Genomic DNA, 23,212 nt, shown 5'->3' with positions numbered 1-23,212 from the left:
ACAGCATGCACTCTGCGTGTGTGTGTGCATGTATGTGTGTGTGTTCAAACAAGCCTGTCAGCCAAGACGCACAGAACCTGATCTCTTGGCGTCAGCTCACAGTTTTCAAAAATAGGTTGCTTCCCATGACGTTTCCTTCCCCTCTGTTCTGCTCTGACTCCAAGCCTGCCCACTCGCTGCTGTCTTAAGAACCAAACAGTAAGGATGGCCCTGGGTACCAGTGGGAGGCTGTCCTCTTGGCATGAAAGACTCACAAGCCAGCAGCGCTATGAGCAGACAGGGTCTGCTGGCTGCGGGCTGTGCCTCTCAAGCTGTCCCCAACGCCCCCCTCCTCCCCTCCCCCGCAGCTGGGAGCCAGCCAGGCGGGGTCTCCCAGGGGTCAGGGCTGCACCGGACAGCAAGGCTCCACGTGGGAAAGTGCCACAGTCTGCTGGCAAAGGGTCGGGCTGGAGGGCCGCCAGACTGCTCAGGGCAGAGCTGTCCAGAGCTCACGATGGGAATAAATGCTCTTGTCATCAGCCCAAGTGTTCACGCCAGCAGAAGCTGCTGCAGATTTGAGTGTAAATTGCTGGGTAGGAGGTGTAGGACCCGGGAAGAGGGAGGCAGAAGGTGTTGGCGAGGCACACCACAGCAACATCCAGCATCTGGGAGGGTGACCAACGGCTTCCTGCATTTCACGAAGGACCTGTGGAGCGGCAGGAGCTGGAGCAAGGTGGGCGAGGCGAGGCCGAGTCCCCGCCAGGATGGTGAGGCCAAGGCCTAGAGTAGCATAGACGCCTCTCTCTGGGCCAGAGAGACCTGCTGGCAGCTGGTCCAGCCCTGCCCTATGCTGGGCCCCCGACGGCAGCTTGCCTAGCACCCTCATTCCTGAACATCCTCAGTGACAGGCCTGGGAAGCACCTCCTCCTCCAAACACAGGATTCGGATAGCCTTTGGGAAGCAGCTCGACAGAGCAGAAGAGCCGCAGCTGAGGGGTGCCCGGGTCCCTTTCCAGGAGCTGGTGACTTGGAGCCTGGAGTAATTGCTGCCCTGGCAAAGGACTGGGAAGCAGCTGAAAAGTCACCAGCATAGGGCCAGGCACAGCTTTTCAGAGCCAGTGGGGCCGTGCATGCTTGTTCATTCACGTCCACCCCCTGCCTGCGGCCCCACCAGCTGAGCATCACGAATTCATCTCCTGTGGGGCAGATCCTTCACTGCTGTGGTCGGCTGCCCTCCCTTGCTGGTGTTTCTCAGCAGGAGGCAGTGCTGGGGAACCTCCATCTTCTTTGAGAGCTCTCTAGCCATGTCTCCTGGCTGCGCGTGGGCTCCAGGTGTGGGCCTGAAACCTGAGGCTCTGCCTCTGTCTGCTGGAGCTTGGCCCTCAATCGCACTCGGGAGTCCAGCCTTTGGAATCCTTGGGATCCCGGTGCCGACAGCCACGCCCCTGCTGCCCCCAGACCAGCCTCTGTAGCTTTGTCTGCAGTTAGCGATAACATTTAATTAATCCAGTGGCGTCCAGAACAGGCATTCCTTCACAGCTGTCCCCCAGCTCCTGGAAGGCTCCTGTTAGAAGCCCTGCCCCACGTTGTCTCTTCAAATAGTAGATGGTTTATCTTGCTTCTTGCGTCTCGTTTCAATAGAAGCCGAGATGGCCAGGACCGTTTTCTCCAGAGAAACCTAGTTGACTATGTGTTCAGCTTCATTATTCCCCTCTTGTCGTCAACAAAGACTTTCTCTTCCTCCGTCTCCTCTGCAGCTGCAGAGCGAAGATCTGCAGGACCCCATTCCCTGCTCCTGGGAACCCAGCAAGATGATTAAAAGGTGGTTCTGCAATGTGGGGATGAGAGTGTCCCTTGAAGAGAAGATGAAGGTGTGGGGATTAATTAGACAGGAAAAGGATATTTTGCCAGGTGCCCTGATGGATGGAGGGCATTTGCACCAAGAGTGGTGACCAGCTGCTCACCCCGCTGTTGAGAACCAGACCCAGGAGGCCAGACAGAGACTGTCCGCGGTGAGGACATTCCTGTCTAAGCTAGGGTCGGTGGCAGGCTCTGGTCGCCTTGTCTCAGCTCAGGACCGGAAGAAGGTGCCTGTCTGGGTGACGTGGAGCTGGAGGGAGGCAGGAAGGTCTGCCTGGAGCCGCTGCGTCTGGCTGTGGATGATCGCTTAGAGGCCCTGAGGGTGGCCGGCGGGTGTCCATGGTGGCACAAATCTTTATGCTCTGGTCTTTCTCACTTATACAATCTCTCTCTCTCTTTTTTTCCTTTGTAATTTTTTAAGATAATAACTTAAAAGTTTGAAGCAAGGAGAAGTTAAAACTTTCTCTCTGCAGAGACCCCAAGAGGCCCCTGATCTGGGTCCATGTGTAGGGGAAGCTCCATGAGGGGCCCCCGGCTGCTGGCGCAGGTGTGGCGCATCCAAGGCCCTGCCAGTGGGTTGGGGGCTGTCTCGCCCCCTCCGCTTCAGCGGAAGGCCACAGGAGCCAGGCACCAGTGCACAGCTTTGGGTCTCTTTCAGAAATCATCTAGTGCCTCTCAAATGCTCTGTAGGGTCAGGGAACCCTTCTCCAGGAGTAAAACTGTACAGAGACCTCTAGCATATTAAACAGGTGGAAGCAGATGGGGCACCCTGGCTGTCGTGGCCGGGGCCAGAACCCTGGGTATGGGGCAGGGGGCGTGGGAGGGCTCTGGGCAGAGCTTCACCTCTTCTTCCACCTGCTTCCCGCCCCGGACAGCTGAGGGTTAGGACTGCTTGCTGTAGTCCTGACACCCCGCAGGGGCTGGGCTCCTGGGGAGACTGGCTGCAGTCCCGCCTCCTCCAGGCCGGTGCTGTCCCTTCTTCAGGCAGGTGTGCCGGGTGCTGGAGCCGCTGCCTGCAGTCCGCAGAGGGGCTTGTCCTTGAGCTTGTGGCGCCTCCGCTGGGGTGGGTGGGAGCCTGGCTTTGCTAACTAGAGGTTGGGGTGGGGGTGGCTGGGGGCGTGCTGGAGGCGCTGAGTCAGGGTGTGTTCACAGTGCACAAGCAGTCTTGGCGGGTGCCCAGAAAGCGTTGAGATGCGTGGGGATAGAGGATGGGGCAGCCTGTCCCAAGTGATGGGGTGGCGTCTGGCATGTTCTGTTGAAGACAGGAAGCAACTGCAGGGAATCGTGTTCTCAGGTTTTACAAGCGGTATGTGTGAAGTTGTTCTCCGCACACAGCAGAGCGCACACTAGAACGCTTGTTCATGTACTGGCGGGGTGGGGCAGGGGTGTCCTCCGGGCCTCGAGCACACGCCCGGCCTTGTGGTGGCTTCTAGAGCACGGGCCCTGGGGTGGCTTCTAGAGCCGGCACGCGCTGCTCTGAAGCAAGCCCACGGTAGCCGGGCCATGTGTCCGCAGGAGCTGCACCGGACCTGCCGTGCCATGCAGCAGCGCGTGGTGGAGCTCATCTCCCGCGTGTGCAACGAGGAGGTCACGGAGGAGCTGCTGCACGTCAACGACGACCTCAACAACGTCTTCCTGCGCTACGAGAGGTGGGGGGGTAGGCGGGGGCGGGGCCCGGGGTGGGGGCGTGAAGGCAGGTGCTGCCCTCCGTGAACCTCAAGCTGGTCCCATGTCTCCCGCCCAGGAAGGAGAACTGCTGGGAACCCCTGGTTCCTGCACCTGCTCCTTGGAGGAGCCCCTGAATCTGCAAAGGATTAAAGGGGGGAAATCTCTACCAGGGAAGATTTCCTTTCCCATATTTAGAAAGGAGAGACTGTCCTCTCCTTTGCAACGTCAGTGTCTGGAGGCTCTGAGGCAAGGGGTGTGAGTGCCACCGGTCGCTGCTGCCACGGGCACTCTCTCTCTCCTCCTGCAGACAAGTCAGTTTGGGGTTCAAGGTAGCAAACCTGCATATTCTCTCCCTTCCCCAAGCCTTCCCTCTGGAAGAAGTGTGGGATCCAGGCAGTGTTAAGCAGGCAGGTGGTGGTGAGCGGGTTCCCACCCTGGATTTGGAGGGGGCTGCCCTAGGAAGCCAGAGAAAGCGATGGCACCCCACTCCAGTACTTTTGCCTGGAAAATCCCATGGACGGAGGAGCCGGGTAGGCTGCAGTCCATGGGGTCGAGAAGAGTCGGAGACGACTGCGCGACTTCACTTTCACTTTTCACTTCAATGCATTGGAGAAGGAAATGGCAACCCACTCCAGTGTTCTTGCCTGGAGAATCCCAGGGAAGGCGGAGCCTGGTGGGCTGCCGTCTATGGGGTCGCACAGAGTCGGGCACAACTGAAGTGCCTTAGCAGCAGCAGCAGCCCTAGGAAGCACCTTGGCCAGGCCAGTGTTTTGCCGTCAGGATGAGGTGGCCTCCGGGCTGCAGACCCTGGCTGGACGACCTGGCGTCACAGGAGGTCCACATGACCAATGGGCATCTGGGCCTCAGGCTGGTTTTGCTGTGGGTGCCACAACTCTGGGCCTTGTTTCTGCTTCAGCTGTGGCGGCAGCAGTGGGTGGCCCTGTGTCTTCCAGTTGGGTGATGGGCTGACCACGGTAGGAATGTGGGGCCATCTGGGGCCCCGAGTGCCAGGGGGCACAGGAGTAGAGCCGGATCGGAGGGAGCTCAACTCCCGACCCCAGAGCCCTGGGCCCTGCCCTGCGTCTCCTGTGTCTCCAGTCTCAATGGGCTGAGCTTCTCACCCGGTAAACCCATCTCAGGAATAGGGTAACGGTAATACACAGGGCTGGCAGACCTTCCAGCCAGAGAGCCTCTGACAGGACTGACTGTCAGTGAGGGCACGGGGGAGGTGCTCCAGCACATGAACTACAGGTGGGTTAGAATTCCTGTCCGTGTAGACTGAGTACAAACCGCATCCCAGCTTGTCCTCAGGATCCCTGCTCACCAGGCGTGACTGCAGCACGTGGCAGGGACCACTGAGGGGCAGGAACCCCAGCAGAGCCCCAGCTATAAGAGGTCTTAGCCTACAGTGTCTGGGTTGCTATGCTGGTCCCTGCCTGGGACAGAATGCCTTGAGTGCAGGAGAGGAGAGTCTGTCCTTGGCCAGGCTAGGTCCTCTCTCTGGTGACTGACCCCCACACAGCTGCTAGGGCCTGAGCCTGCCTTCCTCCTCCAGGTGCCAGCCCATGGGCCCCACCCTTTCCTCCAGCACCTCGGCTCCCCACTCTCCAGCAGAGCTGCCCGACAGGGAGGGTGGCAGTTCTCACCTGGATCTGAGATGCCCCCAGGGAAGGTGGCTGACCCAGTGCCCCTGCAGGGCCCAGAGGCGCCTGTGGTCTGGGGGGCCACAGGAGCTCAGCGAATGAGAGTTGAGCCAGAGGAACCCATGGTGTGCTTTGATGCCTCCTGGACGTGCCAGCCAGCACCTCCTCCCTCTCCTGCAGTGCCCGTGGGGAGGCTGACCCCTCACCCCAGTCGCCCCATGCAGAGGCAGGCAGGACAAACTTGTGTGTGTACGGGATGTCCGCTCTCAGGCCCCCAAATGAGCCTGAGTCTCTACTGGCCTCCGGGCCCACGAGCACCGCAGCTCCACCTCCCCATACCCTCCTTACTCCACTTTCCCTTCCCGCTTAGGTTTGAACGATACAGGTCAGGCCGATCTGCTCAAAATGCCACTAATGGGGTGAGTGTTCCTTCTCCCCTGCCTGGGGGCCAGGAAACTGGCCTGGATTTGACCTTACCTCTGGTTTTCCTAACTATGGTTGAAATATTAGGGTGATGGGAGAGCAAACTCTGAGGGGGAGGGTGGGGGAACATCCCTGGTGGGTAGGTGCAGGGAAACCCTGGGACCTTGTGGGCTTTCCCCTCTGGGCCAGCATGTCTCCTGCCTGGCAGGTGCTAAGCGAAGTGACAGAGGACAACCTCATAGACCTGGGCCCAGGGTCTCCAGCCGTGGTGAGCCCAACTGTGGGGAGCACAGCACCCCCATCTTCTCTCTCCTCCCAGCTCGCCGGCTTGGGTGAGTGTCCCTAGCCTCCCCCCACCTCCTGGCCTCGGGGGGCGGTCCATGGGGCAGTGTGGGCCGGGTCCTGCTGTGCCAGCTTCAGCTCAAGGCTTCTCCCTAAGCTTAGAGTTTGAACCTTTTGGAAACCTGAAGTTGGGGGGTGGCGGTCCAGGGAACTGGAGGCTGTTTGGTCCTGAGGATAGGTGGCTGCTATGTCGCACACGGACATCCTGTGTGGCCCGAGTGATCTCCTTCTCAGCGTCAGCTGGACCAGGGTGGCAAACTGGTGTCAGCTCCTCAGGTGCTGGACCTGCGGCCCCGAAGGCTGCTGAGGCCACACCAGGCCTGGAAGGGTCGGCGGCTGATTGGTGGCATGTGGGCACCTATGTAATATTTGTCACATAAAGGACCCTGGTCCATGGCCACTGTGACTGGCTCCCGGCGCGCCCTGCAGGGCCCGCCTGCTCACTGCTTGCCCTTGTCTGGGAGCAGCTTGTGGGGCTGTGGCTGTTCTCTACCCTTCTGTCCCCCTAGAACTTCCACCCACCAGGGGCAGCCCAGTGGGGAGTGGGGGGTCCTTCCCGAGGTCAGGCCCACATCTGTGGTCACCTGTGCTGTGTTCTGTGTGCAGACCTGGGTACGGAGAGTGTCAGCGGCACCCTGAGCTCGCTGCAGCAGTGCCAGCCCCGGGATAGCTTCGATGTGTTCGCCCAGACCAGAGGGAGTGCCTCGGCTGAGCAGCGCAACCCGTACGCAGGGGCCCTTCTGATGGCTCTGGGGACACTGGGGGGCTGACCCCGGCCTGGCCCCATGGCCAGCACAGCGGGGTTTTTAATTCGCCGGGGCCAGGACTTCACACTCTGGCTGCTGGAACCTGGCCGGAGACACTGATGCTTTGTGAGGCCGGCATCCCGGCCGCGTCAGTCTGTCCGAGTCTGGGCTTGCTGTTCCCCCTGCTCGGCACTATGGTTGCTGGAACTGCCTGTGTGTGTGTGGGGTGGGGGGCGGGTGCGAGGGAGGCAAGAGGATGTGGCGGGCAGGCAACAAGTTGGTTCCTCGCCCCAGGGGTGTGGGCAGCGGCCTCCCTGACAGAGACTCTGGCCACAATGAGCCAGGTGGAATTGTGGGAGTTGATTCCAAAACACACAGCCCCCTGCATCTGCTTCTGGGAGCCTTCTGTTCAGCCTTGACCCACCTCCTAGGGCTCAGCATCTTGATGCATCCAGATCTCTGGGTCTGTGCTCAGGGCTCAGCAGGTTGAGCAGGGCCCCAGGCCCTGCTTCAGCACAAGAAGTTGGGGAGTAGAAGAGACAGCCCCACAATGAGCGATAGACCCTGACCCTAGACTGGGAGACCCCTCACTTGTCAGATGCCCCAAGGCCGCTGCTCTGCTTCATATGGCTGCTCTCTCGCAGCACCCTGTCCTTGAGCCTTAGAGATGCCTCATATTGTTACTTGAAAGGGGGATACTGAGGTGCAGAGGGAGTGAGCAGCTGGACCTCCTGGCTTCAGCTGCCTTCAGATCCTGGCCTAAATGCCGAGGCTGCCGAGCACTTGTGAGGAAGGTCCTGTGGCCAGAGGGGATGACCAGTCCACCCTGTCCATCCCCATGACTTCCCCGTTTGTGCTCCATTGTCCCCAGGCCCACCTACGAGGACCCCCAGGCCATCGGAGTACCTGCTGCGGCAGTTGATGGTCGGAAACAGAGCTCCGAAGTGGTAGGTCTGGAACCCTGCTTTTCTGCCTGGAGGGAAGGCCGGGGGGGTGGGGGGGGGGGTGAAGGTGGCTAGAGAGTCAGGCAGAGCTGATGGCAGTGGGGCAGACCTGGGTGAGCCGCATCAGTTCACCGAGTCCCCCCACCTTGTGGGAGACCGCAGTATCAGCTTTTCCAGGAGGAGGCAGGCCCCGAGGGGGAGACTGCGAGGGCAGCCAGAGAGCAGTGGGCAAGGCTGCACCGCAAGAGGTCTGACTGGGAGCCCTGCTGTGCCCCCGAGGTGGCTCTGGGCTCTCAGGGCTCCTGTGGTCAGGGAAAGTCTGTCCCCAGAGGTTGTAGTGCCCTGGGCTGGGCAGCACCCCAATAGGTGAGGCCCTCACAGAAGAGACAGGAGGTCCCACAGGCCTACCCACCTGTTCCATTAGAAGGGGGTTGGTGTTCTGGGCTGGCTGGGGAGCTGGGCTGCAGGGGGATGGGCAGCGCTGAGAGTGGAGGTCGGGTTGGGGCCCCAGATGCTGTGATGGCTCTTTCTGCCTAACTGAGAAATGGGTGGCTGTGAGTGAACGAATGCATGTGGGGCGAACTGTAGCCCCAGAACAGCTACCCACACCTGGCCTGGGCTAGCAAGGGGCAGCACTTCCTCAGTGTCAGCCCCTGGCCTCCCGCAGCCCCATCCAGGTGGCCCGAGCAGGCAGCAATGCTGTGGCCTGCTGTCTGCAGGAAAGCTGTTCCCCTGGTCCCTTCTGGTTTAGGCAGCTCAGCGAGAGTCATGCATCTCTCCTCACCGGCCACTAGGGGGCACCATAGAGCCAGCTCGGCTGTGGCTCTCAGTGCCCTGCCCCCTCAGACCCCGAGGCTAGCTCTGCTGCGTGCTCTGGTGGTCATGGTCCAGTGTCTCCTGTTGCTGAGATGCCTCCCCGTAACTCAGGGCACCAGGGGGCCGGTGAGGCCCCTCCCCTGGCCCCCCCAGCCAAGCTGGCCTGGTCAGCTTCCCTCTCTGCCTGCCCCACCTGGCCCAGGTGTGTCCCAATGCCAGTGCCCGAGGCTCAAGCTCAGGAACGTGGCCAGCTTCTCACCCTTCACCTTAGGCGGGCGGGTGCCTGGCCTGGCTGCCTCCCTCTCATCAGCATCTTTACTTGCGGGAGACAGGCTGCTCCCCATGTGTCCTGCTCAGTGGAGGGTGTGGGAGCAGGGTTCTTGTGGGCAGTGTGTGTGCGTGTGTGTGTGCAACTGTGGGGGACATATGCCTGTCTGTGCATGTCCACATCTGTGTGTCTGTGAGTTTGTGTGTCTGTGTGTGGGTATCCCTGGCTTTGTGTGTGTCTGTATGTCTGTGTCCGTGGGTGTGTCTGTCCACACACACACTTACATGCATCTTCAGGCCTGTACTTCAGGTTTTGTTGTTCATATCCTAAACCGTGCTGACCTGGAAATGAAAACTGGGCCAAGGGTAAAGTTAAGAACACAATAAAAGGGGAAAAATTGTGTAACCGCACCTCCATAGTACATCCAAATCAGGAGTCTTAACTTTAAATACTTTTACTATGTAAAAAGGCAACATCCCCAAATTCAGCATTCACATTAAGAGTTGGAAAAGAAACACACAGGTAACTGAAAGGGGGAAAAGAGGACAAAAGCAGAAATGAGAAGAAATAGAAATGATTATGCCACAGCTGCTTCTGTGACATCGCCCCTTGGTGACCCCAAGAGTCCCAGGCGGGAGGGCATCCCCGCTGGCCTCAAGAGGTTTCCTGGGGTGGGGACAGGGCTTAAGCATGCCCTGCCCTGCTGGGATCCCCTGTACTTAACTCCTTCTTTTATGCAGGAGTCGAGGGGTGTTTGGGAGGGGGTGGGGTGCTGGGTCCAGCTCCTCGGTGACTTAGCTTCTCTGTTTCCATGACACCGGCTCTTGCCTTCTTTACCACGGGTCTTGCTGTGACTTTCCTTTCTGGGACGTTTCTGTCCTCGACCCAGAAGAGAGGTAAAGGTGGGGACTCCGCCCTGGAGCCCATAGACAGCTGGCTCATAGCCCAAGGAATGGTGAGCGGTCATCAACCGCGCTGACCCCCTGTCCCCCCAGCACTTCCCTCTGTCGCCTGCTGAGCCCCTGTGAGTCGGGCAGTCCAGGGCCACCCCCCACCCCGGCGGGTGCCCAGTCTCGCCCTCCTGTCTGTCTCCTTAAGCCACAGACTTGCAGCCCCAGAAACACAGCTCTGGTTTTTTGCTGATCTCGGGCGTTTGCAGGAGTGAGAGGAGGGCCCTTCCCCCTTCACTGTCCCTGGAGCTCTGGGCAGTATTCACTTTGCAGGATGAGTACGAGTCCTGTGGCCTCTGCCTGGGGGCGGGGGCCCCCTGCTGTGAATGAGGCTGTCCTCAGCCAGTGGGGTCTGTGCCCACCGTGTCCCCCAGAAGGGTCTGCAGCCCCTGACGAAACACAGACACAACAGGAACAAAACGAGAGGAGTCCAGGGCTGGGGCACTGGGATCACACAGGCAGTCAGTCCTGGGAAGTAGGGCGTCCGCGGCCAAAGCCTGGGAGAGTCCCTCCTGCCTTGTGATCAAGTGGCCCAAGTCTGTGCACAGAGAGGTCTCCTGCTCCAGCCTGCCTGCCGGGCAGAGAGCAGCTTACCTCTCACGGAGCCACCACCTGGCTACCTGCCTCTGCCACGGAAACCAGAGGTCTGTGGGTCATGGGACCAGAGCGGGAGACGCTGGACACTCCAAGAGGAAATGGGACTGACTCCTGGGGCCCGGGCCAGGATGGGCCAGTGGAGGGCTGTTCAGGCTGGGCCAGCACGCCTGGGCCTGTGAGTGGCACAAGGTCTCCTGGCAGAGCCAGGTGTGGCAGGGCCGCTACAGCCCAGGCCAGGGTGTCTGTCCATCCAGCTTGGAGCCGGTGACTGGGCCCAGCCACATTCGGGGTCATCGCCCACGGCTCCACAGCCCTGCTTGCTGCCCCAGGCCCAGTGCCAACCTTAGAGACACAGGCCAGCCAGGCCCTCGTCTGCTTCTTTGGGGCAGGCTGGGGCTCCACCCCCTACGTGTGAGTGGCCTTAGAGCAGGACTCCTTAAAGCATAGTCCCACCATTGTCCAAATTGGGAGGATCCATAGTGTGTCCTTGGACCTGTTAATCCTGCAAAAAAGGATACTGCCCACAACACGCGGTGTGGCTCGGCAGCCGGTGGTGGCGCCGCCCCTGCCTGGCCCCGCCTAGAGCTCCAGGCTCCGACTTCAGAAATAAGCCAGGCTAACAACTAACCTTGCATCTCACCTGTCTGATTGCAGTGTGTTTGTTCCTTTTTTTTTTTTTTTAAAGCAATGTATATTAATTGCTTTGCCTTATTTCCCATAGTGTAGAAACCCAAGTTTTTCCAAACTGCCTGAGTACAAATTCTTTGTTTGGAAACTTTTTGTACTATTGAGTGAGACCAAGGGCTTGTAGATGATGGTGAGGAGGTGGGGGGCGGGCTGTCAGGAGGGTCCACAGCCCCTGGATATCACCCTTGAGTGCACCACTGGCTCCGGCCTCATTGGCAACAGCGTAGGTTTCCCTGTGGGGAGGAGAGGCCCTGAGAACCTTCTGGTGCAGCTTGCCTGGGGGTGGGGAAGGCAGTGTAGGTGCCCCATCCGGCTTCAGGGTGTTCCTGCCTCTCTGGGCTTCAGTCAGAGGGCACACGGGGCGGGGAGGGGGCGGGGGAGCCAGGGAAGCACAGCAGGAACCACAGTAGGTCAGCAGAGAGTCTGCTCCAGTTTGGGGGCAGGGGCAGGGCTCCCTGTGTAGACCCGCAGCCCCCAGATGCAGCCGAGGGTGCCTGGCAGTGGCTGAGCTGGTGGCAGCCCCCTCCCTCCTGGGCCAGTGAGTGAGCCAGCCAGTGAGCGAGCTGCCCGCCAGCGAGTGCAGACCAGGGCTGAGGACAGGGTGAGGGAGTCCGGCTGCAGATCCTCATCAGAGTCCCCACATGAGAGGTGCCTTTGTTTCTCTCTCCTTTCCATCTCCTTCCTCCACCTCACGCTCCGCAGACCCCTTGCCCAGGAGGTGTTCCCTGCAGACCGCATCAGAGCCCAGGTCGCTCAGGGTGAGAACACTGAGGCTCCTCGGGCCTGGGGATGCGCCCACGGCCGGGGCTGTCCACAGGGCAGCCAAGTATCCAGCGTGTCTGACAGGCCTGGTTTTCACAGAAACTTTGCCCTGGAGTAGTGCTCCCACATCGACCACGTGGCAGGTGGCTCGTGAGCCCAGGCGCTGCATCCAGCCAGGCAGCGCGGCCCATCCCAAGGTCATGTGAGCTGTCCTGTCACCCACAGCCAACCTACTCCACACCTCTCAGTCAGGGGTCAGGCTTGGGTTTCTGAATTAGAAACAGAAGGAGCAGCTCGGAAGTGAAGGGTTACAGGGTGGTGAGTGGTAGAAGCCGTCGCCCCATTTCACAGATGAGGCCGGGGCCCACAGACTGGGAGCTCCTGGAGAGGGGCAAGTCCACCCAGGGGAGGGGAGATCTGCCTCCGCCAGCTTGAGGGGTGAGGAGCTTCTCACAGGTCAGTGTTTATCTTCTGAGCATGCTGGCTCTCAAAATCGGTCCAGAGGGGAAAACGGGGCATGATCCCTGACCCCAGGGGATCAATTCTGAACAGTAAAGAGGGCTTAAAGTCAATGACCCCTTTAGCAGCTTTTTTCAAGCTTTGCAACCTGAGGAGCCTCTCTGCTCGTCCTGGGCAGGCTGAGGCTGGTGGGCATCAGGGACCCCCTGCTCCAGCAGTTGGAGTTGCCGGTTTCTCCCTGGAGACGTGCTGACTCGCCGTGCTGGGTTCTGGGAACGTGGCAGGTGGCAGGCGCCCTCCCCGAGGCCAGCATCCTGGCTTAGAAGAATCACAGTAACGAAAACTTGCATCTCCTGTCATGAGAACGTGTCGGGTGGAAACCCTGCCAGCAAGCGTGAACCTGGCAGGTCGTGCCCCGGTTGCCCCTGCTCCCGCTCGCTCGGGACGGAAGGGGCCTCAGGTGGTGCCAGTGCGCACGGCAGCCCGCCCTGCAGAGCAAGGACCACGTGTCCCTCAGCCTCATGGTCATTTCAGGGTGGTTTTTCATTCCAGCGTTCATAAGGCCCCAGTAGGTCAAGTAAATACAAATAATCTGGTGGAGGTTGACCTGCACCTCTCTAAAACGCCTGTGGAGGCCGGATATGGGGTCTACCAGCCTGGCTGTGTGGCCCTGGGGTGAACCCAGCTGCAGACACAGTGCTGGAGAGTTTTCTAGAAACAGTGGGCTTGCGAGTGGGTCCCAAGAGGTACTTCGTGGGCTAACCTAGATGAGGACACAGGTCACTTCGATCAAGGGCCGTCCACCCGTTTCTCTAGGCAGGGAGCCAACATTTCATTAGCATGACTTCAGGGGGACTAAAGGTTACTCTTACTTCTTATCATATTACTATCTTATGACATCTGCCAGCAGCTTCACTATTTCCAGCCAAATAGATTTTCGGGCCCTTGGCACAGGCAGCCCTGGCATGGACAAGGCCCAGGCGATGGTTGGGCACCCTCCTTCTCTCAGGACCCCGGCCCCCTCCCCTGCTCCCCCGCCCCCTCCCCTGCTCTCAGGTGCCCTTTGATGGCGGGGAGGAGGGGACCACGTGCTGAAGGCTGGGAGGGGAGGGTGGGGCGAGAGGAGGCTGCTGCATTCAGGCTGCTTCACAGGTTTTCCCGCTAAAGAGACACACAGATGACCCACAGCCTACGGCCCCTCTGGTCATCAGAGTGCTTGCTTTTGCCTGTGTCTGCTGGTGGAGGAATGTGCTGGGCTGCTGTGGGCCAGGCCACCCCTAGGTCTGGGTGCTCTCCCCACTCGGAAATGCCCCGGGACACATTTCAGGATCCTTTCAGTGAGCAGAGCCCGGACCCCTGCCAACCCCGTGCCCTGTGCCACCCTGGGCCACGGGCCACTGTGTGGCCTCCCCGTCCTGCTGGGGCCCCAGGACCAAGAGCGGACACACTAGTCAAAAAGTTATCCACTGAAGAACGCGTACTGCACCTCCTCCCCGCGCCCACCCAGCCGCTGCCCTGCTTCTTAGAGCCGCTGCTTCCCTCCCCGCCGCCTCCCTCGGCTGCTGCCCGCCTGCCCCGCGTGTCCTGCTCTGTGCGCCTTTGGTTGCCTTGGGCTGCCTGCACTGACGTGTCCGCTGTTCTGTCTCCCTGCCTGGCTGGGGGCTGCCTGGCCGCTGCCTGCCACCTCCGCAGATCCCTGTGGTGCAGCCCTCGGTCATGGACGACATTGAGGTGTGGCTCAGGACCGACCTGGTGAGACTCCACGTTTCTGTCTTGGTGGGGAGTGGTGAGGCCCAGGCCGGGGCCCCTTGGGGCTGGCCTGGGGGCCCGAGGGGCTGCTCCCTGGGGAGTGGAGGAGGGAGGCTGGGCAGGCGCCTCCAGGACGCACCCTGACTTTTCCCAGTCACTCTGCGATTCCAGGTGTGTGCTCTTGGATTCTTTTGGTTTTTGTGCGTTTTTTAATTTTAATTTTTTTGGTTTTCATTTTTTTCTTTTAATTGCGAAATTTTCACAGTTGTGAGTGGGTGTTTATTTTTCCATCACTGTCATCGCTCTTCCCCAGCGTAGCCTGGCATCTTGGCTTTACTGGCTCCAGAGGCCACTGTCTTTGTCCCCAGAGACGGGCAGGGAGGTTAGGACGTCATGTGTCTCCCCATGGCAGCAGGTTCTGAGAGGGGAGGCTGTGCTGGCCCGTCCCCCTGCCCTGCCCCGGTGCTGGCCCCCTGCCAAGCACTGTTAGCCCCTGGGGGGCTGTTGGAGAAATGCACCCTGGAAAGGGGTGCTTGCCCACGTCATGGCTGACGGGACTGTTGCCCTGACCTGGGGACACCTCATCTCCTGTTTCTTGTCACCTCCTGTCAGGCCCCAACTAGGATGGCAGACCTTAGGAGGATCTCCTGCCGCTCCGGGCCAGCACACCGCTCACCCAACCCCAAAGACAGGCTTTCCAGAGACACTCTCTGCCCCGCAAGCTGCTGCCTGGGGGCCGTGCCAGGGGAGGAAGAGACACCCATTAGGTCCTTCCCAAGAGAACACCTGGAGAGAAATAGCTGCTGTCACAGAGCAGGCAGGCACACCTGGCCCCCCACCTCATAAGGGAGACCCGCACTCAAGGGCAGATCAGGGGTGGAGGCAGGAAGGAGGCTGGGGTCATGTCCACCACCCATCACTGTCTGTGCAGGGCCCAGTGGCCCCCACATCCCCCAAACAGAACTGACCACCAAGAGCGTCCTCAGTGTCCGAATCGGGGCACAGGAGGAGACTGGCGCTGCTCCTAGGAGGCTGGGGCCCAGCCAACCCTCTGCTGGGGTGCCTTGGGCTCAAGCCCCCATGTCTCCAGGTCTCACGCGGTTCCAGCTGCTGGCATGGCCCTGACCACCCAGTGCCATGCAGCTGCCCGTGAGGGTCCGCGGAGTGGAGGGGCGCCCGGAGCCCAGCATGTCCTGGCTCTTCTGTGGTCCTGCCCCGAGTTTCAGCAGGGAAGGAGCTGCACAGTTCAGTTTTTTCTTTCTGACCTTTCTGGAGGATCTAGAGCCTCCTCAGCTTTTTGTTTTTACTTTTTAAAAACAAAAGTTTCTGTTTCTCCAATAAGATGAGAGCAGTATTATGCTCTTGCAGAACTCAGGATGGGAAGTAGGAAGTGTCACTGGGTGTTGCCCTGGGGGGTGGGCTGCAGGCGGAAGCGGCCATGGGACAGCACTAACACCCTCTCTCCACTCTCCCACAGAAGGGCGATGACTTGGAGGAGGGCGTCACAAGCGAAGGTAGGCCTGCCTCCGACCCACTGTGGCCGTGCCCTTCCCAGGCTCTGAGAGCCTCCTTGCTGCCCTGGCGCCTCCCCACTCCTGGGCTCTGTCCATCCAGGTCACCTGCTGACGTGGGACGTGCTGATAGGCACAATCGGCCATCCCAGGTCCATGGGACCCCAGACCGGCGGCACTCCTGACTGGTCTGCTCCCCACCCCCGAATGGTCATTGCAGCCGAGACAAAACACACGCTATGCGGTCAGCACAGGGAGTGCCAGTCTGGGGCCCTCTGGAGGCCCTGAGCCCTGCCGGGGTGGGGGTCCCTGCCAAGGTCAAGGAGGAAGTTGCCCTTCTAGCTCTCCCTGCCTTGCCATCAATGCTGATCTGGACGATGGAAAAGCACCAAGTCAGTGGTGGGACACGAGTCATAGCTGCCCGCTTCCCTCATGCCCCCTGGGTTGTGGCTGGGCTTCCCGCCGGCCCTGGTGGTATCAGAGGAGGAAAGGGGCCCTTGCCTGTGGGATCGGGCATGGCAGCTGAGCACCTACCCATCCCTGCTGGGCCTTGTTCTGTGTTGCAGAGTTCGATAAATTCCTTGAAGAAAGGGCCAAAGCTGCTGAAATGGTTCCCAGCCTCCCCTCTCCCCCAGCGGATGCTCCGGTCCCAGCCTCGAATCCCTCAGGCCGGAAGAAGCCGGAGCGGTCAGAGGATGCCCTCTTTGCCCTGTGAGCTGTCCTGTGGTTGGGCCCCCCCAAGGCAGGTCACCTCTCACCCCCGGTCCACACCAAGCTCTGGCCACTCCTCCCATCCCCCGCCCCCACTTGGTCCTGCGCTGCTGTGTCTCCATGGAAACACCACTGTGTTTGCTCCCAGGCCTCCCACTCATTGGGCCCAGCTTTAGCCACCTTCTCTTTGGGAGGTGGGACAATGTTGCTGCAGCTGCAGACCCTCAGCCTCTGCCCTCCTGCTCCCTCTGCCTGTTTCCTCCAGGAAGAGCTGGTGACCAGCCCAGCCCCAGGCAGGGCCAGCCCTTTGGGGCTGTTCCTGAGCAGTTCCTCTGGTCACTTGCCCACAGAGAAGAGGCTCAGACCCCAGCCCCATGCCCAGCTCAGCAGGCCTCTCCTGCCCGCCTGTGCCCCCTTGGTCCCAGAAAAGGCAAGTCTGCAGCTGTGGGCTTGGTCTTGCTCCTCACTGCCGCTCCCTGATGAGCACTGGCACTTCAGTAGGCTCTGTGGTGCCCGCGGGTGGCATCTCTCATCTACCACCTGCTTGACCCTCTTCACTTTCTGCTGCTAGCCCAGGCCCCCTGCCGAGCTGGGACCAAGGGGTCTGCCGCAGGCCCATGGCTCCGGTGTGGGCAGAGCCTGCAGAGGTAACGTGGCGGTGGCCTCACTGCCCCCATGCACCACTCTGCACGCCGCCCCATCTGTGGAGGGGCCTGCATGGTGAGGGCTGGCTCTGGCCAGCCCGGGAAAGCTAGGCGCCTTTCGGAATGTGCTTCGTTCGGCCCGGCCCACGGTAGCCTCTGCCTCCACCTCCAGGGCCCACAGCAGCAAGTGGTTTTGACCCCGAGTGAAATCCCAGTGACCCAGCGGCCAGCACAGCTCCAAGGCTCCTGTGCTCCTCCTGGGCGGGGACTCAGCCTCCCCGACAGACTGTCCTGAAGCCTGACCAGCAGGGGGGGTGACTGGCGAGCCCCACTCCGTCCTGGGTCCTCACTTGGCCCCAGCCTGGTCTAGCCTGAGCTGCCCTGTGCCCAGAAGAGCACACGGGCTATGCCTGCAGCTTCTTGCTGGCCTGGGAGCCCTAGCCCTGCTCAGAGCTCTAGCAGGCGCTCCCCGGCATCAGGGCAAAGCTGGGGTCTCCTGGGAGCGTTCAGGGCGGGGTTGAGGGCTGTGGGGGGCTCCAGCAGCAGCAGGTGTGGTGGAGACCAAGGCGCCATTGGGGGACCCACACCTGGCCTGGCCCTCCGCGCAGCTCCCTCCACAGGGGAGGCCTGGGGTCCTGCTGGCACCTCACACCCCAGGTCCTCGGAGGATACCCCTCCGTATATCTGGGTCAGCCTGCTGCACCCTGCCCAGCCGGGCCCCCACACCGCGCCTCCCCGCTGCCTGGTCCCACCTTCAGTTAGCCTTGGATGCTGAACCGTCCGAAGCCAGCTGACGAGCTGCGGGGCAGGTCCTGCTTGTGCCTGGCCACTCCAGCTGGTATCCCCAGGCCTCTAGTATAGCCTGGGGGTGTGTCTCTGTGGGGTGGAGCCTGCCTTGCCAGTCCAGGGGGGACAGTGGGCCTCCGGTGGTCAGTCAGTCCTTCGGGAGTCACAGCAGCCGGGCCCAGCATCTGCTGAGGGAGGAGCTGACCTCCCGGGGGTCCCCGGGTGGACAGTGTGGCAGGAGCACAAGCCTGTCCCGGGGAGACCCCACAAAGCCGTCCCCAGCTCCAGCTGCTCAGCCAGGCCCAGTCTAGAGAGGCCAAACCACTAGGGTGGTGAGTGATGGTGGCCTCACCAGCTGTCCTGGCTGGAGCTGCCCCTCCACTCGTCCATCAGGTCACAGCAGCCTGCCCCACCTGCCCCACCTGCCCGCACCACGCCCAGGAAGCAGGTGCCCAGGACGGGTGCTGCTCGCCCTTCCTGTCCTGAGGCCCCAGGTGCCTGGGCCCATCTCACTGGTTCCCTTCCGTCTGGGAGGCTCGGCCCTCGGGCCGCTCTCCCAGGAGGGAACCCTGGCCAGAGCCTTCTGCCCAGCAGAGTGAGACCCTCCGAGCCACCAGCCTCTGCCAGTGTTAGAGACCGCAGATCCAGTATGTAATTACACTAAATTATTGCTGGGATTCCTTATAAGCACTAATTATACCTGATTATAGGTTAAAATATTTATTTTGTCAAAATATTTTCTTGGGGATGTGTTTAACCTTTTCTGTGTTGTGTCCTGAGATGTGAAAACTAACCCCTTCCTCCTGCCTCTCTGACCAGTGGGCAGCAGCAAATAGCACTGAGTTCGTATGACCAGGCACTGGTGGGCCTTTGGCCAGCCTGCCCCAGAGCGGCCCCTGCCCAGGACCCCCGGGGGAATGTGACCGACTGGCTTATCTGTGTGCATAAGGACAAGGGCCTCAGAGCTGCAGTGGCTCTTCATTGGCCAGGCCAGAGGGCAAGGTGGCCGTCTGCTATCCGTCCTTCCATCTGTCTGTCAGCCCCTCAGTGTGATCAACTGTGCTGTCGGCCCTGGATCCCGCCTCGGCTCCCTGCCCTTCCCCTCCTTACTGAGGTCCAGAGAAGGGAGCCTGGGAGGTGGGGGCGAGTGAGGACCCGGGGCAGCAGGTGCCCAGACTCCAGCTCCTCCTGTTCCTTCCTGCCACCACAGCCCCACTTGGCCTCCGCATGCTTCTAACCTCAGTCCAACCCAGCCTTCCGCAGGGTTCAGGGGCTGTGGGCCAGTGAGGAAGAAACCCTGTGGAGGACAGTGGAGCCTTTTGTACTGGCAGCCCCCAGGCCCGGGCCCCCTCCCCTGTCCCCGACGTGGGCATAGCCAGTTTCACCACCCAGAAGATGCCCCAAGGCCCCCGCCTCTCCCATGCCCAACTTCAGCCCCTCCTGTCCCTGGGGTGCCCTGAGAATAGCTGTCAACTCAGAAGGCTCATGGCATCTCTCCAGGTGCTCCTGGAGGAAAGGGGGTGAATATTTATTCCCTTGAGTTTGCACTTGATTTGTGAGGGTTCTCAGGTTTGTTGTCGGCGTCCCCCAGCCTAGTGGTCTGTCACTGTCTGTCTCTGCCGGCAGAGCAGGACTGGAGGGTGAGTCAGTGACACCAGAGCGTCTGTCTACCCACGAGCTCTCCTAGATACGTCTGTCTAGTTTGGGATCTTGCATGTAAAATACTCCACAATAAACAAACAAACAGACTGCTGCTGTGCGATCTCTGTTCCGTCGGACCTGCCAGAGCTGACCTTCGGCTTTGTCTAAGCAGAGGCAGTGTGGGCCTCCGTGCTGCCGGAAACGCTCGCCCCGCTCCCTCTGCCTGGGGGTGGCAGTCAGAATGAGACCAAGGCCCCATGCCAGGGGAGTCGGGGAGCAGCCTCCAGAGTGTGGGGGCCCCAGGCTCTGTGGATGGAAGTCGTGCCCCCCTGTGAAAGGTGCTGTGGGCCCCGAAAGAGGCCTGCTCTGTGTCCCTGTTCAGTTCACTCAGTCGTGTCTGACTCTTTGTGACCCCATGGACTGCAGGACACCAGGCCTCCCTGTCCATCACCAACTCCTGGAGCTTACTCAAACTCATGTCCAACGAGTCAGTGATGCCATCCAACCATCTCATCCTCTGTTGTCCCCTTCTCCTCCAGCCTTCAGTCTTTCCCAGCATCAGGGTCTTTTCCAATAAGTCAGTTCTTCGCATCCGGTGGCCAAAGTATTGGAGTTTCAGCTTCAGGATCAGTCCTTCCAATGAATATTCAGGACTGATTGCATTTAGGATTGACTGGTTTGATCTCTTTACAGTGCAAGGGACTCTCAAGCATCTTCAACACCACAGTTCAAAAGCATCAATTCTTTGGCACTCAGCTTTCTTTATAGTCCAACTCTCACATCCATACATGACTATTGGAAAAACCATAGCTTTGGCTAGACAGACCTTTGTTGGTAAAGTAATGTCTCTGCTTTTTAATATGCTGTCTAGGTTGGTCATAGCTTTTCTTCCAAGTGTAAGCGTCTTTTAATTTCATGGCTGCAGTCACCATCTGCAGTGATTTTGGAGCCCCAAAAACAAAGTCTGTCACTGTTTCCACTGTTTCCCCATCTATTTGCCATAAAGTGATGGGACCGGATGCGATGATCTTAGTTTTCTGAATGTTGAGTTTTAAGCCAACTTTTTCACTCTCCTCTTTCACTTTCATCAAGAGGGTCTTTAGTTCTTCGCTTTCTGCCATAAGGGTGGTGTCATCTGCATATCTGAGGTTACTGGCCTGTGTCCCTGAGTGGGGTGCAAAGTGGGGTGACCCTGAGACATCACCGTGGATGTGCCAGGATCCCATGGCGAGCCTGTGGGATGCCAGATTGGCCAGGAGGGGGAGGGGCAGCTCCAGTCCAATTCTCAGAATTAAGGACACTTTGCAGCCAGGAAGCCCTGGAGCCCTCTTCCAGGGCCTGCAGGGCGGGGAGGTCTTGGGGAGCAGCCAGAAGAGGGGGCAGTGTGGGGAGCCCTGTTGGTCAACTCATGGCTCATGGCCCATGGCCCACTGCCCACTAGTCCCCCACTAAGACAGCTAAGAAATCCTTCTATAGTCCCCCTCTTTTCCAAGGCAAAGGTCTCTGGGGCCCTGAGGAGCTGGGCATGGGCAGACAAGAGGCCTTGAACATGCAGGCCTCACCCAGAAGTGCCGTTTGCTGTAGTGGAACCCCTGCCAGCTCTTGCTGGGTGGCTTCAGAGAGTCGGTGCAGGGGCTCCAGGCCTTCAGCACCAGGGAGTCCATGGGACCAGCCATTCCCTCCCCACCCCTGCCCCGAGCTGCAGGCAGGGTGTCCTGTGATGTAAGAAGTGGGGTCAAACATGGTTAACCCAATGCCTCCAGGGCGCTGCCTCGGTGGATTTCAGGGACAGAGGGGACCAGAGAAGCTCACAGGCTACTGTAGCCTGCTGTTGCTCAACTCCCATTTTTCAAGAAAAGCCAGGGATGCAGCCTTCAGTGAAATGTACACTTAACAATGAACTCAGAATCAGAACCCGCATGTACTTGGATGTGGTGTCAGTTGACTCACTCTTCCTGTAAGCCCCAGCCCTCACTGAGTTCCTGAGGCTCTTCCCTGGCTGGTGTACCCCCAGAGCAGCTCAGAGAGGGCTTCCAATGACTTGTCCAGTACACAGCAGAAGCCAAACTGGCATGAGAACACAGGGTCATCCAAGACCAGAACCAGCCATGTCAATGGCCATCTGGTTCCATTATGACCAGATGGGGAGCTGGGAGGAACCCAGTGCTCCCTGCAGGCTCTCTGCTGCCTCGGCCACAAGCTGGACAGGTCCTAGCTCAGCTACTGCAAAATGAAGCACGAAAGGGCAGGCCAGGGGCAGGGGGGCTCCAGGAGTGGGGAGGGGTCTGCGTAGCCTGTGAGGCAATGCCCAGTGCCAGTAGCCCTGGCAGCTCCCGAGCTTGCCCCGCCACCCGCCCCTGAGTTCCGGCATCAAGGACATGGCTCGGCCCTGCCTGCGCTGGACACCTGCCCCAAACGGCTCTGAACCCACAGAAGATGCCCCTGTGCCTCTCAGACGCCCACAGCGGCAAGGAGCAGAGACTAGACCTGCCTCTCAGGTGGACCCGGCCGGACGCCGGCTCTGGGCGGGGCGGCGCGAGCGGGGTGCCGGGTCGGTCGGGAGGCGCACGTGACACAGCCGCCGGGAGCCGGGCGTTGACGCCACGTCACCCCACCCAGGGCCCCGCGCCCATTGGCTGCCCCTCGGGCCGGGGCGGGGCTCGTCCGGCCCGCGCCCCCGCGGCTCCCGGCGCGCGTCCCCTCCGCCTTGCTCTGCTCACCTGTGAAATGGGATGCTGTCCTCCGGGAAGAAAAGGGTTAACGCGGAGGCGCGCAGCTGCGGCGCCCTGTGCGGGTGCGGCGCGGCAGCAGAGTCCCCGGGAAGGCCAGGGGAGGGGCGCTCAGAGGACCATGTTCCCCGAAGAGCCGCAGCCCCACCCGGCTTTCCCCACCCTCCCCTGGACCCCTGCCCTGCCCAGCTGGTCTCAGGCTGCCCAGTGAAGCAGTGATCTCTTTGGTGGCAGATTCCTCCCCGCTCCCACGACTGGGCCCTACAGGGAGCTTCAGCCAGCCTTCACTTGAGCTGGCTGCGGGTCTCCATTGGGCGCTGCTTCATCACCCTCTCTCCTGAACTGCTGCAGTTACACGCGCATATTGACTGAGCTTGCTCTTTATATATGCGGTATAGGCGGCTACAAGACAAGGAGGCACGTCTGTCTTGACCTTGACTCCAACAGACTCTGCAGGGTTACAGCAGGAAGGAGTGTTCTCATTTTACAGACACCAGAAAGGTGAAGTAAGATGTTCCAAGTACACAGCAAGCAGGTGAAAACCCAGACCTGTTTCCTGACTCTAAGAAACTGGTCTTCAGGCTTCACACAGCACCCCCTCCCCTCCCTGGGAAGGGCTGTTGGAAATTTCAGGGAACTCCCCAGATTCCCAAGGCCTTCTGGGTGCTTGGCTCCTACTTGGTGGGGTGGGGCCTGGGCATCAGGATGCAGGGGGCTGTTCCCCCACAGAAGTTCATCTGGAGGGCCAGGCCCCAAGGGTCCCTGCGCAGGACCACTTGGGAAACAGATGTGGTTTGGAGGTCCCCCGGGGCCTGGCCATCCCTGTTCTGGGTAATTTTCCACCGCAGCCACTTCCGGGAGGGGAACCAAGAGCCCTGCGTGTCCAGTCTGAGCCCCAGGGACTTGGGCCTCCAAAGCCTTTCTTGGCCTGGGCAACACCCCCCTTCCAAAGTGCGCCACAAATGTCACTCTGTCAGAGGGTGTGGTCAGACAGGCTATATCTGGAATCTGAGCAAAGCAGTACTCAGGATGGCTGGATTCACTGAGGAGTAGGGGGTGGAGGTGGGGGTCCAGACCTCTGATAAGGCTCCTTGGCTGCCCCCTATCAAGGGTGCCTCTGCTCACTGCTTCCACACTTGCAGCACCTGCATATTAGTATCTCAGTCCACCTCATTAGGACCCTCCCTTGGCACCTAGCTCTGCCCCCAACCCACAGGACCCAGGGTCCTGGTCCAGCTCTCTCCCCAGTCTAGCTGTCTCCTCTGACCTGCCGGGGCCTGTCCTGATCCAGGGCAAGG

At 60.2% G+C, this 23,212-nt stretch overlaps 1 protein-coding gene across 7 annotated transcripts in view; it reads left to right on the top strand.

Annotated features, from left to right (window-relative positions):
* Positions 1-19,292, top strand: part of TOM1L2 (target of myb1 like 2 membrane trafficking protein) — a 71,782-nt gene extending 52,490 nt beyond the window's left edge. For 2 of the 7 annotated variants that reach the window (XM_044939150.2, XM_025280446.3), the window contains exons 8-16: positions 3,354-3,487; positions 5,520-5,568; positions 5,781-5,904; positions 6,521-6,638; positions 7,532-7,607; positions 9,578-9,643; positions 13,836-13,895; positions 15,370-15,406; positions 15,970-19,292. In XM_044939150.2, the coding sequence (XP_044795085.2) occupies positions 3,354-3,487; positions 5,520-5,568; positions 5,781-5,904; positions 6,521-6,638; positions 7,532-7,607; positions 9,578-9,643; positions 13,836-13,895; positions 15,370-15,406; positions 15,970-16,118 (813 nt within the window). In that variant the 3' untranslated portion in view covers positions 16,119-19,292. The remainder of the gene's footprint in view (positions 1-3,353; positions 3,488-5,519; positions 5,569-5,780; positions 5,905-6,520; positions 6,639-7,531; positions 7,608-9,577; positions 9,644-13,835; positions 13,896-15,369; positions 15,407-15,969) is intronic. The other 5 variants (XM_044939149.2, XM_025280448.3, XM_044939152.2 and 2 more) reach the window with 5 other exon arrangements.
* Positions 19,293-23,212: the final 3,920 nt, after the last annotated feature.

Source organism: Bubalus bubalis, chromosome 3, assembly GCF_019923935.1.
Source record: "Bubalus bubalis isolate 160015118507 breed Murrah chromosome 3, NDDB_SH_1, whole genome shotgun sequence".
Lineage (NCBI taxonomy): Eukaryota > Metazoa > Chordata > Mammalia > Artiodactyla > Bovidae > Bubalus > Bubalus bubalis.
Note: the sequence above shows the minus strand (reverse complement) of the source record. Positions and strands in the feature narration are given on the sequence as shown.